The sequence below is a fragment of the Sitophilus oryzae genome, unplaced genomic scaffold (assembly GCF_002938485.1).
Source record: "Sitophilus oryzae breed Bouriz unplaced genomic scaffold, Soryzae_2.0 scaffold_907_pilon_pilon, whole genome shotgun sequence".
In the NCBI taxonomy this organism is placed as follows: Eukaryota; Metazoa; Arthropoda; class Insecta; order Coleoptera; family Curculionidae; genus Sitophilus; species Sitophilus oryzae.
Genome location: NW_022147536.1, coordinates 2,869,311 through 2,886,965, shown reverse-complemented (window position 1 = coordinate 2,886,965; position 17,655 = coordinate 2,869,311). Strand labels below are relative to the sequence as shown.

At 31.6% G+C, this 17,655-nt stretch overlaps 2 protein-coding genes across 2 annotated transcripts; one reads left to right on the top strand and one right to left on the bottom strand.

Moving 5' to 3' along the window:
- Positions 1-5,020: 5,020 nt before the first annotated feature.
- On the top strand, positions 5,021-5,662 carry LOC115890689. Its single transcript, XM_030910991.1, has one exon. It carries the CDS (start codon positions 5,021-5,023, stop codon positions 5,660-5,662), a length of 642 nt encoding a protein of 213 aa, XP_030766851.1.
- A 4,068-nt stretch (positions 5,663-9,730) lies between these two features.
- LOC115890658 lies at positions 9,731-16,583 on the bottom strand. The gene is made up of 2 exons (XM_030910956.1): positions 16,229-16,583; positions 9,731-10,336 (listed from the first exon to the last, which is right to left on the bottom strand). Exons 1-2 carry the CDS (start codon positions 16,577-16,579, stop codon positions 9,869-9,871), a joined length of 819 nt encoding a protein of 272 aa, XP_030766816.1. The 5' UTR covers positions 16,580-16,583; the 3' UTR covers positions 9,731-9,868.
- Between the last annotated feature and the right edge of the window lie 1,072 nt (positions 16,584-17,655).

Below are 17,655 nucleotides of genomic sequence, written 5' to 3'. Positions count from 1 at the left end.
AGGCCAACAAAATGCATAGATCTCACTACTCTGATTCAGAAGAATCACTGCTGACAGAATCTTCCAAATTTATAGTATCCAAATCACAAGTAGATGAAATATCCTCACATATAAGATATTTCTCTACATCATTTTCTAATATGTTACTTTTTCGCGTTGTTACTGTTCTTTTTGTTGGTATGAGGGGTTCGGATGTTAATAGTTACCTCTTTAATAGACCACATCCATATATTATTTTTTCGTTTTCTTGGGTATGAGGTTTTATAATAAATTGAAAGATGGAAACTTTTTTTATGCCACGTTTCGCTCCAACATTATGGGCTTTTTCGGGCACAAGTGGTTGTTTCATTGGACTGGAAGGTTCATCAATATCTAATAAGGAACACCTTTTTTGAAATACAAATAATTTTGAGTTCTTGTCCTTATGATCAAGCCAAGTATTAACCAGATCGGCATTGCTTATCAATTTTACTCCATCTGAAAAGTATTATAAAAAGTTCGTCGCAAGCAGACGCAGGTGAACTATACAAAAATTAAAAGTGTATGAATATGACAACAAAAATATTCAATAAATACGATATGTTTTGATATGTTTTTTTAGTGCCTTTTTGAAGTTTGAAAACGTAAAATTTTTATACCCATTTAAGAATCATCTTAAAAAATAAATAAAAACTAAACAATCACGAACTTGTTTAGAAATAAATTTAAAGTACGTACCTTCTTTAACAATATCCATAGTGGCTGTCAACTAAGTACGTACTGTTTAACTCCATATACAGAACTACTATGAATGTTATTCTTTTCATTGATATAAGATAATGATCGCAAAATTTATTTTTGGTGAAAATATTTGCTAACAAATAACGCTGTTTATGAAAAATAATATACAGGATGGTTGAACATTGCTATAAGTATAAAATTACATATTCAGATATTAGTAAATTTTAACTTTTTTTTAGATTTTTGTCCATGGGACGAAGCACTGTGCGCCGCGCCGTCTCGACAGTAAGCATGCATTATGTATATATATACCCAAATCTCTTCTATCTACCAAAATATCTTTACGGTGAGCTTGTAGACGATAGGAGGAAACCGGGTGGACAACTCAAAAAGTACAAGGATATTTTCCTCGAAAACTTAAAGGGGATAAGCATCTAGAATCAGTGGGAAGAAGCAACGCACAATAGAAAAAATGTAAATTCAGTTACAGCGACAACCAAAAAGTAAAGAGGCGACGAAGCAATGAGATGTTTGAATGTCCGAAGTACGGAATAGAGATAAAATCACGTTTCGGACTTTTCAGTCACAGAAAAGCTCATGAAAAAAAACGCCTTGCGTAACCATCTTCTGATGCGTGTCAAATACTCCTGGGCGAGTAATGGTAGTAGTGGTAGTAGTAATCACTATCGTAAATAAGGTAAGGTATTTCTCTTAGCCTTTCCCTGTCTTTTTTTATATACAAAAATGTTATTATCCTACCTGAATAATTTCAAACGTTTAGTTTGATGACATTTTAGACTAATATACAGGGTGGCGCACCTCATTCGCCTCGGTTGATTATACGAAAACGGAAAGATGTAGAAACAAAATATTTTATGGGTACCTACACGTGGGAAGGCAATGCGCACAATTTAAAATTATTTTGAAATATACAGTTACAGAACCAATATCCACACCAAGTTATATTTTTTTCTTATGGGGCAACCAGTATTTTATTTCATATTTGGATCCTTGGACAAAAAATAAGGTATTTATTATAAGGGTTAAATATGTTTACAGGCTTCAGTTTTTGAGATATTTAAAAATATTTAAATATGCATGCTATAATAAAAAAAAATATCAACACCCTGTACATTGTTTTGAGAATTAATTCATATGCTGCCTATTAAGCCAGAAAACTAAACTTTACTGAAAAATTTGATTGCTTCGTGTAATGTATACAGGAGTATAAAAAATTGCTGGTCTATTATAAATATTTATTTTACATAAAAACTTTGTTATTTCAAATACAACACCCTGTATTTTTTTAAATAAGCCGAAGCAGATTTAAATGCTCTTTCAAACTATATTAGGACTTAGGGTCTCCTATACCTATCTAGCTCAGATTTTGAATAAAGAGCAATTTTTCAATAAAATAGCAACCAAGAAGGCTGACGTCGCGCGTCGTTATGGTAAGTTTCTAATGACAGTTAATGTATATTTTCAAAATCGAAATTAGTTTATGGATTTTATTTAGATTTATAGCAGTATGCATTTTTCTATCAAGTAAAGCGGGGAAGTAGTTATTTGACTTATTCTACGATTACTTGTAGATATATGGATTTTCTATTAACGAGCTCATTACGGCAAATTCATTTTCTTAACTTTCAACGACAGACTTCTGCCTAATAGGTTTTTTTATAAACCACACTACCAGCTCTGCGAAATAGGACAAGTAATTTTTCGAAGGAACGCCTATCAGGAAGATTCCTTTCTGAATATCTTTGAGCATAAGACCTTCAGACCAAGAAACAATATTCCTCACAAAATAAAATCACTACTAACATATCCTATAATACCCTTATATCCTATATTAACCCTTATAATAAATACCTTTTTTGTGACCAAGAATCCAAAAATGAAATAAAATACCGGGTATTCCATAGGAAAAAATATAACTTTGGTAGGAATCTTAGTTCTGAAACACCCATATTTCAAAATAATTTTAAATTGTGCACATTACCTCCCCACATATACCCATAAAATATTTTGTTTCTACATCTTTCCGTTTTCGTATAATCAACCGAGGCGAATGAGGAGGGCCACCCTGTATATAATATAACAAATTTAGTTTAGTTTAAGATACATTTAAACCAATTTAGTAATAATTCCTATTAATTTTGTTTTAGAAGGGTTTTAGGTCGATGCTTGGTATCCAAATTCTATTTCAACTTATTCACTTTTCCTATGCAACTCATACGTAAAAAATATCAATATGTATAGTACTTTTACTTTATATACATTAATATAATATGTATTCACGGTACTTAATTCCTTATTTATTAACTTACATGAAAGGTGAATCCAAGTTAGTTACAATTTGCTATTTAACCTCATCGTCATAAATCACAATCATGGTTGGAATTAAAGGTAGGTAGGTCCACATCCACATACAACAGAAACACAGTGTAGTAATAATAATAAGTCAGTGATCTTATTGACAAGCAATTTGAATTTTTACTTTTATTGCAGTTGCCTTGCATTAAATGTAATGTATAGGTATGCTACAGGGTGAGTCAACGATAAAGTTTATTAGGTACTTCGTTTTTTGAGAATTATGAAAACATTTAAAATAGAAAAGTTTTAGGGAATATTAGAATATGTTTTTTGAATATACAAAGTGTTTCAAAAAAGTGTGACCGATATAACATTTTTTTTAAATGTTATGTCCGCCCAAGGATACTATAGAGATAAGGATAGTTCAATTCCTATCTTCCTGTACTGTCAGTTTTTTTACGTTTTCTAGGGACCGAGTTGAAGTTCGCGCTAAAGATTTTAGACAGTGACAGTTATTTTTGCGTTTAACGGACGAGCGCACAGTGCGGCGGAAGATAAATCTATCGGGACAAAACCGTTTGGTTAGAAATAAGCCAAAAATGTGTACTGATAAGAATAGACATTCCAATTGATATGAAAATGCATGAATTATATTTTTTAGTCGTATATATTCTTTGTATTTCGATACATTTTTATCAACCAACCATATAATATCGCTCCTATGATCTTGTCCCGCTAGAATAACCAACCGCCGCACTGTGGAGCGTTGGTCCCTGCGTGACGTAAGCATCCACGGTGACTACGATAGCGGCGATTTGACGCGATCGAACAGTCCTTTAGAATATAATATACAGTCCTTGATGTCCGCCATAAAACAAATATTATATTTTTTGTTTACTTTTTACGATTATCCTGAAATTAGATAGTCTATACTTACTGTGCTATAAATATCGTTATTTTAAATCATACAGGGTGGTCAAAATTCTACTCCAAACTTTCTGAAGTATAAAATAATTTTCCTTTGTGTTTTTTAAATGGAACACCCTGTATATTATTTTTTTATTAGATGGAGAGTTAAAAAATGAACATTGTTGTGTGTTTAAAGTATTTCAAAATTTTTAATGGTTTCGCAGATACACGTAATAATATATCATATGGCTCTTTCAACAGTAAAATAAGAGAATAATAATACAGGGTGGCCCATCGAAAACGTTCCGCAAGGCATAACAGCCAGGGTATTTTTTTTTCGAAAAATCCAAAAACACGTCAATTTTGTTTGTGAGGGGGACAACTTTTGCCCCATAAATGATTGCAAAATCTTCAACCCTCTAAGCGGGGGTGTCATCCCCCAACTTTTTTCAAATGGGAAGGGGGGTCAAGTGACGTCGCAATGAAAAGGGCTTTCTATTCTCTATATTTCCCCGCTTCGTTTTTAAAAATCGGTCTAGTCATTTTAAAAATATGAAAGACTGAAATTTGAAAAGTACTGTTTTTGCAAAAAACGCATAAATTGAATTAATTAAAAAAAACTTATCTTATTAATGAAGAAAATGCTGAAAATGTTGCCCGTCAACCTCCATACAGTAATACAAATTATTTTCAACCCGTTCTATAACATTCTGAAGAACTTGCGGGGTCACTTCGCAACAAACATCAATAATTCGTTTTCGCAGGTCTTCTAATGAGGCGGGTGGTGAATACACTTTACTTTTTATGTGTCCCCATAGAAAAATGTTTAAAGGAGTCAAGTCGGGTGACCGGGGAGGCCACTCAATTGCACCCGTTCGTCCTATACACCGAACGGGAAAGTTATTGTTTAAATAATTACGTACATTTTGAGAGTAATGTGGAGGTGCACCGTTTTCTTGAAATATTAGTTCCGCTTCAACGTATCCAGGATTGTTCTCTATGATTTCAGTTAGGGCTGGGTCGATGGTATTTTCCAGTAAGGTTAAAAAAAAATCTAAAATACTCCGAAGAAAGCATGACAAATGCTTTATCGGACGTTAGAAGCGGAATGTCATATAGGGCTGCGTGTCTAAAACATGGGATTCCCCGAATAACACTTATGCGGAAACATAAGAGAAACTTACCTGCTAAAACTAAAATGGGCCCTAAAACATCATTTAGTGAAGAGCAAGAGAATATGTTAGCTTACTGGATTCTTACTATGTCAAAAGCTGGTTTTCCTCTTTCCAAAGAAACCTTTATGTATAGCGTTAAAAAACTGGCAACTGAATATAACATTAAGTTTGGCGGGAAAACAACTCCAGGTAGAAAATGGTATAATTTATTTTGTGCAAGACATCCAAATATTTCCCTAAGAACAAGTCAAAATTTAACTACAAGTAGACGTTTAGTATCAGAGGCAGAAATATCAAACTGGTTTCAGGAAGTAAAAAGTTATATTGATCAAAATAAACTAACCACTATTTTAGACAACCCGAGGCGGGTCTTTAATACTGACGAGACTGCTTTCTTTTTAAATCCTAAACCAAGTAAAGTACTAGCTCAAAAAGGAAGTAAAAATATCTATACTTCAGCAGGAACTGATGAGAAGGAAAACATTACAGTGCTGCTCACTGCTATTGCAGCTGGTCAGTTAGCACCACCTATGATAGTTTAGCGTTTTGTCAGAATACCATAAAACATCGCAGCTGTAATGCCTAGCGAATGGGCGATAGGGAAATCTGAAAATGGTTGGATGATTCAGGAAATATTTTTCGAATATATATGCAATATTTTCTTGCCGTGGGTCAAAAAAGAAAATATATCCCTTCCGGTAATTTTTTTTACGGATGGACACTCCTCCCATGTATCTCTTCCTTTAAGTAAATTTTGTCACAAAAATGGAATAGAACTGATTGCACTCTACCCTAACGCTACGCATATCTTACAGCCTATGGATGTTGCAGTTTTTCATACAATGAAAACTGTATGGCGACAACAATTGCAAAATTGCAGGATGCAAAATGGGGGAAAACAGGTAGACAATGCAGAGTTCCCAAAAATATTAAGAAATGAATTTTACCTCATGTTACGAAAAATTTTACCTTATGTTACACCAAAAATAATAGAAAATGGATTTAAGAAATGTGGGTTGGTTCCTTGGGACCCAACCAAGTTAAGCTTCCGTTCCCATCTAATAATAATCCGAAAACTACTCATGCGCCAAACAATTTGGAACTGGAAACGTTCCTTAATTTATTAGAAAAACAAATTGGAGTAGAGAAAGTTCAGGCTTTTTAAGAAACTAACGAAAATTGGGAAGGTGCAATAGAAGATAAATCATTATATGAACTGTGGAAAAAATCTAATATGAAAGTAAATTCTAAAAAGAACAACGATATAGAAGAACCACCACAAAAAATCCATCCAAATGCATCTCCGCAAAATCGAAATAGTGATGAATTGCACAACCAACATACACCAGTAAAGCAGATTTGTCAAAACTTCTCCACCAATTCTTCTCATACGCCACCAAGCTTTCCATCCACCTCGACTGGAATAACACAATCTAACACTGGGATAGTGTTAGATTGTCTTGTGTAATCTGATGTTTATATACCAACACCATTTAAAAAAAACTTAACCTGGCCATTAGCTCACACATATCCTAAGAATAAAAGAGTTAAGGTAAAAATACCCGCGGTTGTAACTTCACCTCAAATGATTCAATATCTGCATAAAAAAAAGGAACTAAAAAAGAAAAAGGAAGAAGAGAAACAAAAATGGAAGCAGCTACGAGAAGCTAAAAAACTTGTCATAGAAGAAAAAAAGAAAATGGCTGCAGAAGAAAAGAAAAAACGTAAAAGACAGCTATCCAGTTCCAGTGAATCAATTATCTCAATGGATGAAGCAATGATTCTGAAATAGAGGAAATTAATGTTAATGATCATAATGAAGAAATAACGCAAGATATTAGAAATGTTAATAAAGATGATTTAAAAGAGGGTGATTTATTATTAGTTAAATTTATGGGAGGAAAAAGAAATACAACCGAATTTATTTACTTATGCGTAGTAGAAAATTTAGATGATTTAGTTGACGACATGGTACAAGTGATGGGTTTAAAGAGAGTTGATACCGCTAACAAGGAATTTGTGGTAGATGAAAAAGATGTTTCAAATATTCTTTTTAACCAAATTCTCGGCATTGTTTCACACCCGGAAATATTACTTAAAGGAGAAAGATTTAGATATATTTTTAAACATCCATTAAATGTTAAAGAGATGTAATGTAATAATATTTTTTAAAAAAGGTTTTTGATTGTATTTTATATACTTAGAATTTTTTTAAAATAAACTTATTGATTTTATTAATTATTGTTTTTGTTGATTAATGGTTGGCATTAATAATGTTCACTATTGGTGGGTCCACTAATGGACAAACATGAAAATGCTATGTTCATTACTGGGTAACCCGCAGTGGCTCACTAGTTTTTAATTTCTTAGTGTATAAATACTACTTAATCAATAGTGAATATTTTTTCATAAAAACAGGCCTTGAAACTGTCCATTACCATGCTCAAAATATTTTTCCTGGCGTTTAATAGGCTGTAACAATAAAATATATCCTTAAAATGTCCGCTTTTAGTGCACTTACCTTACATATCACCTGTTAGATTTCCAGGAAGAAAAAAAGGACTCACAATATAATTTCTAAAAATACCAGCCCACACATTCAATTTCTTAGGGTTTTGTGTGTGCACCTCGTGAAAATCCCTGGGGTTGTCCTCAGCCCAGTACCGACAGTTGTGCCGATTAACTACACCTTTCAAAAAGAAAGTACACTCTACCTAACCCGTTCATCCTTGTGGCAAGTGAAAAAATGCGTAAATATCTAGAAATAATAAGAAAAAACAGCAAATTGGTCGTAGGAATTTATCCTTATCATTTACTCTGATAAATGTTTAAATAAACTTTTCAAATTTCAATCCTTCATATTTTCTCAATGGCTCGACCGATTTTCAAAAACGAAGCGGGAAAGTATAGAGAATAGAAAGCCCTTTTCAATGCGGTACCACTTGACCCCCCTTCCCATTTGAAAAAAAATGGGGGATGACACCCCCGCTTAGAGGGTTGAAGATTTTGCAATCATTTTTGGGGCAAAAATTGTCCCCCTCACAAACAAAATTGACGTGTTTTTGAATTTTCTGAAAAAAAAAATTACCCTGGCCGTTATCCCTTGCGGAACGTTTTCGATGGGCTACCCTGTATATGTATAATCATTAGGTGGCTTTGATTTTACTGTGGAACCATATGAAATATAAAAGCGCGAATATCTGCGAAACCGTTAAAAATTTTGAAACACTCTAGATACAAAAAAATGTTCATTATTTAATTCTCCATCTATTCAATAAATGATATACAGGGTGTTCCATTAAAAAAAACGAAGAAAAAATTATTTTACATTTTAGAAAGTTTGGCATGGAATTTTGAACATCCTGTATGATTTACAATTACCATATTTAAAACAAAATAAGAACAGACCATCTAAAGTAAATACCTAATATAGATTTGCTTTCATCTTGTATTTTTAATAATTTTTTTAAGAAAGTCTGAAAAATAGATTTTTTTAATTTATTTATTAATGCCTCTCGAACTAACGAAATATTTTTACTCATATCTTAGGATTATGTAAAGTGATCTCAAAGAAAGCCAAAAATGCAATAATATACAGGGTGCCCGATTAAAAAAAATTATCCCGATCCACTCATAGTTTTTTGAGCCATCCTATAGAAGTTAAAATATTTTCCTGAAATACATCCAAGTGCATACTTGAGGTTTGCATTTAAACAGAATTCCCAAGTTTTTTATTCTAGGAGCTAGTTTTTTATGCCCGACGCACTTTTACCGGACCCTGTATATAAAAGAGGAGAATAAAATAAAGAATTTTATGCAGAATAAAATAAATAAAAAAATAGTATATTAATTATATTAAAAGAATGTTATATTCGCTACATTTTTTTGAGGCACCTTATTGGGTGTTGAAAAATAATTTTAAACTAGATGTCTTAAGATTCCCGAGAACTTTTCTATTTAACTTCCTAGTAATTCTCAAAATAAATGAAATTATTAATCACCCTTTACACAAAGAGAAAGATAATAGGAATCGCTTTTTAGTCTTTTTATCTATGCCTTTACATATTTTAAACTGAGTTAAGAACCTTCGTAATATTGTCAAGAATCTTTAATAATATTTTTATTTTTTCCCAGTCCCAATTTCATTTTCAAAATCTTTAGCTGACAAAAATAGCTACCTACTGTTAAATTACCTGCACAATTTTTTATAGTTTATTGAATATATTCTGTCATTTACAATAAACTACTTTAAAATTAAGTTTAATTTATCGTAGATAATTATTATCTAGCAATCACAAAAAGAGAAATTACAGATTTTTGAACAGGCATTTTTATAATAATGTTAGAAATTAAAAAAGAAAAAGTATTATAAACAATTGCCTCTTTTTACCGTGTAACCAGGGACATTATAGTACCTATTAATTAAACAAATATTTAGAGGGTCTAAAGTTTTAAAAATGAAAAATACTGATTTTTTTTACAAAAAGTATTACTTTATAGTTTTTATTAGTTTTTTATTTTTTTATATATTAAACTGTGATGTTTGTACGTTACAAAATAAATTAATTTATCGTATTTGAACGTATGCAACCAGAAAAACATCACCTATTAGATATTAAATTATAATTAATTTTTTATATAATTTTAACTACATAATATATACTGCTATAATCACAATAAAACAAGTAATAGCGAAGTAGAACACTGCACAGAACTTGCAATTATATCATTCAATAATATAATTATTATCACTGCTTATTATAAAAGTGATTATAAATATAAATCTTGTCTGCTTTTATTATAAACGACTTTTCATCTTCAAAATGCAGATATTCTTGATAATTCTGTTCTTTTGCGTGATTCGAATCACTGTTCCGTTCAGAATGCTGTGATTCGCGTGAATCAGATGATTTTGAACATGTCAAATGAGTAATTTTTATATTATGCAAACTAGAAGTGTTTCTTGTAAATTTTTTATCAGTTTCTTTAGACCTTCTTTCTTCGGTTTGTTTATCACCTTTGTTTATCACTGAATTTTGAGAAAATCTTTCATCTGCAATTAAATTTCCCAAATTCCCGGGAACTGTGAATTCCTTTTGAATCAAAACATTTTCTACATTACTGCCTGATTTAGAATTGCCATCTTTAGCACTCTCTTGATTGTTATATTTATTAAGAATTTTTTTCTTGTAACATAAAGGTCCTGGTTTCACAAACTGAAAAAAAAACAATATTTTATATAAATAAAAACAAAATTCAGCACAATAAATGTTACTTTGATAAATGCAAAACAAATGCCTATTAATTTGGGAAACCTTGTTAAACCCAAAATACACAAACCAGACATAAAAAGAGCAAAATGCTAGGTTGTCATTTATTTATAAAAAGTGTTATTATATTATAATATATTATTATAGTATTTCATTAAATTATAAAAAGATGATTTTGTCACTATTATTACATAATATTTACAAATAGGTATGGATTTTTATATATCGATGGATTTTTATTAATTTGTCTATGTATCAATAATTCATAAAAGCTGGATTGAAAAATTGGATTGAAAAGGATTGAAAAATCATATACCGGGTGTTTCTCAAAAGTAGCTCACCATAAATCAGGATTGATTGACGTATCCAATAATTGTTTTCGGTCACTTCCTGTTTCACCGGAAATGACTGCCACTTTTGATTTTCAAATGACACCATCCGTATTTTTTTTTACTTTATTCGATAGAAAATGCCACTCTAATAGAATGTCATATCATAATGTCAACTTTTGACATTTTCGCTTAAAAATCGTATTTTAAATTTCAATCTAGAGTGCAATGGGTGTGTTAAAAACACTAATTTTTAATCAAGGAGCCTTGGAATAATAGATTTGATCGTCTAATGTTTTTCGTGTATTGTCCTAGCCGGGTAAAAGACACCCAAATCGTATTTTTAATCGTATCTCAATTATTACATAGCATATTTGAAAAAAGCATTTTTTTGTGAATAATTGGTACCACACTTGGTATTTCTAGTCAAATTGTCGTTAGATTTATGACCATGGCACTCTAAATTGAAATTTAAAATGTGTTTTTGAAGTGGTGTCATGGGGAAAATACTGTTGCGGTTAGTATTTGCTATTTATATAGGGTGGTTCATGACGATAGTACGTGTTAGACCTTTATCTTCTATTTTTTATTTTTAAAACACCGGTTTTTTTAATATTTAGATTTCTACATAAAAGCACTTGTACGTTAGATGTTTATGGAGAACCGGCGATATAGAATTTATTTTGAAAATTTCGATTTTGATTTGGAATTTTTTAAAAAGTTTCAAATAATTTTTTTTGGACAATCATTTTATTGTAGAAAACTTATTATCATTTTTAAAATTTACATGAGATTTCCTATGTCCGAGTCAGCGATGCAACAGACTGTATAATTAATATGTTAGTTATAACGAATATGTTTTTTGAGAAATAAAATATATTTTATGGTTTTAACTGTCACTTCTTTGGAAAAGTATGTAACTTATAAAGATTACATACACATTTATTTGAACCCCGGTATACGGGATTCTCTGATGGAGAATATCTTAACAATCTGAGATTCGCTGATGACATAGTCCTAATTGCCAATAGTCCTGAAGAACTACAAGCGCAAATTATCGAACTAAATACAGCCAGCAATGGAGTCAGTCTCAAAATGAATTTAGCAAAAACTAAAGTAATGTACAACGAACTAGTGGAAAGAAAAGGCATTCTAATAAATAACACAACACTGGGTATAGAAGAATATTTATATTTGAGACAACTAATACACAGCTCGTGAACTCTACTATATCAGAAATCAACAGAAGAATTAAGTTAGCATGGAGTACTTATGAAAGAAACTCAATCATATTCAAATCTAAAATGCCACTCTATCTAAAGAAGAAAACATTCGACCAATGTGTACTAACAGTCATGACTTATGCATGCGAAACCTGGACACTTAAAACGGACATTATTAGGAAACTGCAGGTCGTACACGCTCAATGGAACGAAATATGCTAGGAACAACCAAGAGAGACCGTAAAAGAATATAGTGGATACGACCAAAGACCCAGGTAATAAATGTCATCCACAGAGTCAAATCCCTCAAATGGCAATGGGCAGGATACCTGGCAAGAAGAAAGGATCACAGATGTACCACAAAAATTACAGCATGGTACCACAAATCAATTGGTACCCACGAGGAATTAACAGACCTAGAAGAAGACCAAACCTGAAATGGGACTACGATATTAGGAAATAAGCAGAGATAATTTGCGCGTAGCCAACAAACACACAACCATGGGCCCAATTTTCTACAGAACACATCTACCACGTAAAGCGGGGTATTACTACATGTCCAGGGCCGGCGGAAGGGCTGGGCGACCCGGGCGGCCGCCCGGGCGCCGGATGCGGGGGGCGCCACGACAGTAACTAAAATATTTAAAAACAGTAATCTAAACAAGTAGTAACGAATAACCAGATCAATAATTAATTAATCGATACTATCAATTTCCACATTAAAATAGTAGCAATTACCACACCACATAGGGAAGAAATATCTGACTAAACATTATAAACACTACAATATCTTAGACATATCCTATTATAGTTTACTGAAATTATGCTCAAAAAATCCTTGGCGCGAAAGCTTTGTCATAGTTTTGATTTCTTCTATTCTATATGTTTTTGGGTGCTCTATTTTTTCGTGGAAGAATATTAAACAAAATAAAATAAAAACATGATTGTAAAATAAAAACATGATTTGTTCGTGGTATTTTGGTTATAACTCAAAAGCTAATAACTTTTTGTAAATAACAACCCTTCTTTCTATAATTCTTGTTTTTATAAGTTTTTAAACAAACGGTGGGCCAACAGCCAGCATATCTAATTGACAGTTATAGACTGACCGCTTAAAATCGCACTTTTTCTTCTTTCTCCTACCCACACCCTTTAATTGTTATTAATGGCTGATATGCCCTAAAATTATATGAGCCAAATATTCAATCGCAAGAAGCTGAAGAGGATCCCGATATTCTTATTATCAAAAAAAGCTTGCCTCATTAATTAAATTAATTTATTCACAGTAGTGGGAAAGATATCAATCTTTTGGTGATTTTGATTGTTCCGGATTGAATATGTTATAATACACGGAAAATGGTAGCAGAATCGTAGAATTTTCTCATTAAAGGAATCACACAAAAAAACACAAAGAAATGCATCTCAAACACTAGCTGATCCTAATTTTGAAGCCGAAAAAACTGTATAATATGATTATATACTTATTCTGCACGAAATAATTGATTGTGAAAAAGAAAAGAAAAGTTCTTATAGAAAAATAATGCAACTGCTTGCAACTAAATACTAATGTTTTCAAAGATCACTTATACCAGAACCAGAACGAGACTGCCGAAGTTGCAATCCTATTTCTTATAGCTCTATATACCGGGTGCATCTCAAAAGTGGCTCACCCCTATAAATTGTATATTTTTTCAGAAGAAAAATCGAGACTTGGTATGTGAGTATACGACATTAGGATTAATTGACATATTCATTTGTTTTTTGTCACTTCCTGTTTCACCGGAAATTACTACAACTTTTGATTTTTAAATGGCACTTTCGGTATATTTCTATTTTATGCGATAGAAAATGACACTCTGAATAGAATGACATATTATATGTCAACTTTTGACATTTTCGATTATGGCTTATTTGAAATTGTAACATGCGGTTCATAACAATTTGACTCGAAATACCAAGTGTGTAGTATCAAATTATTCGTAAAAAATGTTTTTTCCAAATATGCTAATGAGCCACCCTTGTTCCGTATGAAAAAATTGATATATAATTAAAAATACGATTTGAGAATCTTTTAACCGGCCAGAACAAGACACGAAAAACATTAAACTATCAAATCTATTTTTCCAAGTCTCCTTGTTTAAAAATTAGTGTTTTTAACACAGCCATGATGGCATTCTAGATTGAAATTTAAAATACGATTTTTTAAGCAAAAATATCAAAAGTTGACATATGATATACCATTCTACTCAGAATGTCATTTTTTATCGAATAAAGTAGAAACATACCGAGGGTGCCGTTTAAAAATCAAAAGTTTTAGTAATTTCCGGTGAAACAGGAAGGGACCAAAAACAACTGAACCCGTCAATCAATCCTAATTTATGTCATATACTAACATACCAAATCTTGTTCTTTTATCTAAAATAATAGTGGTAAGTCACTTTCGAGACGCACACGATGTAGAAAAAAACAACAACCGCCGAATAAGATTGAACGAAGAGGAGAATTTTGAAGAATCTTTAAGTGAAAGTATATTGTTATCCTGCTAAGCATATTTATATAAATATGCTTAGTTGTAGTTAAAGTATAGTATTGAAGGAAAGAGAGAGTTATAATAATTATTTGGTTTTAAAAACTAAGGGGGGGGGGCGCGAGATAGGGTACTCGTTTGGTCTCAATATTTCCCTTCCGCCGGCCCTGTACAGGGTGGATCAAATTCGACGCTTTTAAATGGAAACACCCTTTTCTATAGGAGATAGACGAAAACTAATATCGGTGTCTGGAGCTCAATTTTCATCAAAAACATGATGGTGAAAACCGCACATCAATATCTGTTACCGTTTCGGAGTTACGGGGTGTTTTTTCAAAAATGTGCATTTTTAACAAATCGCTGTAACTTTTTTGCTATGGAAAATTTTGTATTTCTATGAAAACTTTTCCAAAGTAACTTTTTACGTAGAATTTAATGGTTTAAGTATATTTTTTTCAAAATTAATAATTTAAAAGTTATCAACAGAAAAATTGATTTTTTATTTGGGACACCCTCTATATTTTTAATTAACTGAAAAGAATTTAAAATTACCTTTCCAAAAATATAGCATACTTGATATTTTGTTATAATCCCTTTCGAAATACAGAATTTTTAAAAGTTCGCCACTTTTAACTAGTAGGCTTTGGATCACTCATTGATGATATGCCCTTAATGGAACTCGAAAACATATTTTTCCAGCAAGACGACGCACCGCCTCTGAACGCTGAAGTTATCAGCAAATTTTTGCAGCCAATTTCAAGAATAATTGAATAGATAACCAAGATCCCAGCCGTTGGCCGTCGAGGCCGCCTTACTTAGTGCCCATGGATCTAATCCTATGGATATATTTGCGGAAGAATAAAGGTTCCTTATTCTTCCGTATAATCTAGACAACAATTAGAAATACTTAGCAGTTATGAGAGGGTATCTTTTACCCCCACTGAGTTGAAATCCGCGAGAAATGTTGAAAAACTGTCCCGTCTGTCCATAACAGAAGACGGTCGATATGTCGAACACCTGTAGCAAAATTTCATGTTTTGGTTTGCTATTTATTTTTATTGTTATTAGATATAGTTTAAATGTGTTGATGTTGGTTAAATATATTTTAAATTGTTATAAAATTCCGCATCTCTCATAGCAAATATTATTTTCGTTTTAATTGATGCTCACAGCTAGAATTTTTTTGCATTACAGCCGGTGCCGTTTAAAGCCTACTTACTTAAAGCGGGCGAATTTTTATATACTCTATATCTCGAAGAGGCATCGAGCAAAATATCAAGTGTGTTATATTTTTGGAAAGGTAATTTTATATTCTTTTCTATAAATTAAAAATATACAAGGTGTCCCATATAAAAAATCAAATTTTCTGTTGATAATTCTTGAATTATTAATTTAAAAAAAATTATACTTAAACCATTAAATTCTACGTAAAAATGTGCTTTGGAAATGTTTTCATAAAAATACAAAATTTTCCATAACAAAAAAGTTACAGCGATTTGTTAAAAATGCATATTTTTGAAAAACACCCCGTAACTCAGAAACGGTAACAGATATCGATATGCGGTTTTCACCATGCTTTTGACAAAAATTGAGCTCCAGACACCGATATTAGTTTTTGTCTATCTCCTATAGAAAAGGGTGTTTCCATTTAAAAGCGTCGAATTTGACCCACCCTGTACATGTCTATGCTAACGAGTATTAGCTAGAATAACAGTTTATTTGTAATCGTTGGATCTGAATTTTTATTGTATAAATTTACCTTTCTTTTAAGTGATATCACTTGCTCAACTTTGTCATTTGGTTTAATAATTGATTGGTTTGGTTGATCCAATACTAAAGTAGAATTCGCCTTCATTTTTTCAGCTAGTTTATTAACAAACATATTATAAGACTCGGGTAGTTTTGATATTGTGGCCACCTTTGGCTGAATTATAATACTATTACGAACTGGAATTTCCATATCTTCAGTATGCCTAGTGTTGCAATCAATATCGTCTTTAGCAATCTGTTTACGAGGTTCTGTTTGAGTAGACGAATTACAAAATTTCTTCAATAGCAGCGTCTTTTTCTTCATATTATTCGACTTTTGATGTATGTCACTGTCAAACATAAGGCATGACGTGTCGTAGTTTTCTTTCATTTCTAGGTGTTTCTAGGTAAAAAGGATAAACAGGTGCACCTACAGTAAACTTATTTGATTTTTTTATTTTCTCATGTACATTCCATAATTAACATACAAAATATGCTGAAAGTTAAAAATGATCGGCTTTAAAACCAACGAAAACTAAACATATTTATATTTCAAGTTTTAATATTCTTGACATCGTATACAGGGTGCTACAAATTCGAGGTACGAGCTTTGATATCTCGGTAACCGTAATAGATACGAACATGGTTAAATTGGGGCAAAGTTGTGCTTTGGGATGTTCACCAAGATGCCATCAAAAAAGTTTTAAAAATTTCAAGGATTGCTGAGTTTTTTGGGAAAAACTGATTTTTTTGAAAATCAAATTTATTTTTTTCTGTCGTTACCTTTTAGAAAATCAAAAAACTAATTGCACATTCTCATAGCCACTTTATTAGGGCTATCTGACAGTATTTTTAGATTTTCAAATTAGCTGATAATTTTTGAGATACAGAGGCAAACTTAATTTTTTTAAATGCGGACCTGCATTTTTGATTTTATATTTTGAAAGAACTCAGTCTTCTGAGTACAATGATATGCCACACTTAATATATTTTTTTTGTTTTGACATTTGAACACAATTTATTTAAACTAATTTCAAGTCCGGCTCTGTTTTTTTAATATATTTATTCTATTCATCGTTACAATATTGATAAACTTTCAAACTTAACAATGACGTGGTGTAAAACATTGAATACGGAAAATCAAATGCAATAAAATAATATAAAATATAATTAATATAAATATAACATTATAATATAAACAATCAAATCATTTTCCCGGAAGTTGTATTGGAAATGGTAGAGCAGTATAATGTCCAACGAGGTTCCTGGACCTATCGCCAAGTGGCTACTTTATTTGACATCATCTGTAAAAGTGAAATCAATTTATCTCAACATTTACAATAAAGAGTACAAAATGCTTTCAGAAATATAAGAAAAAAGGTCAAAGAGCTATAAATATAATTGAGCGAAAAATAAATTTGTGCAATAGGGAGGCCC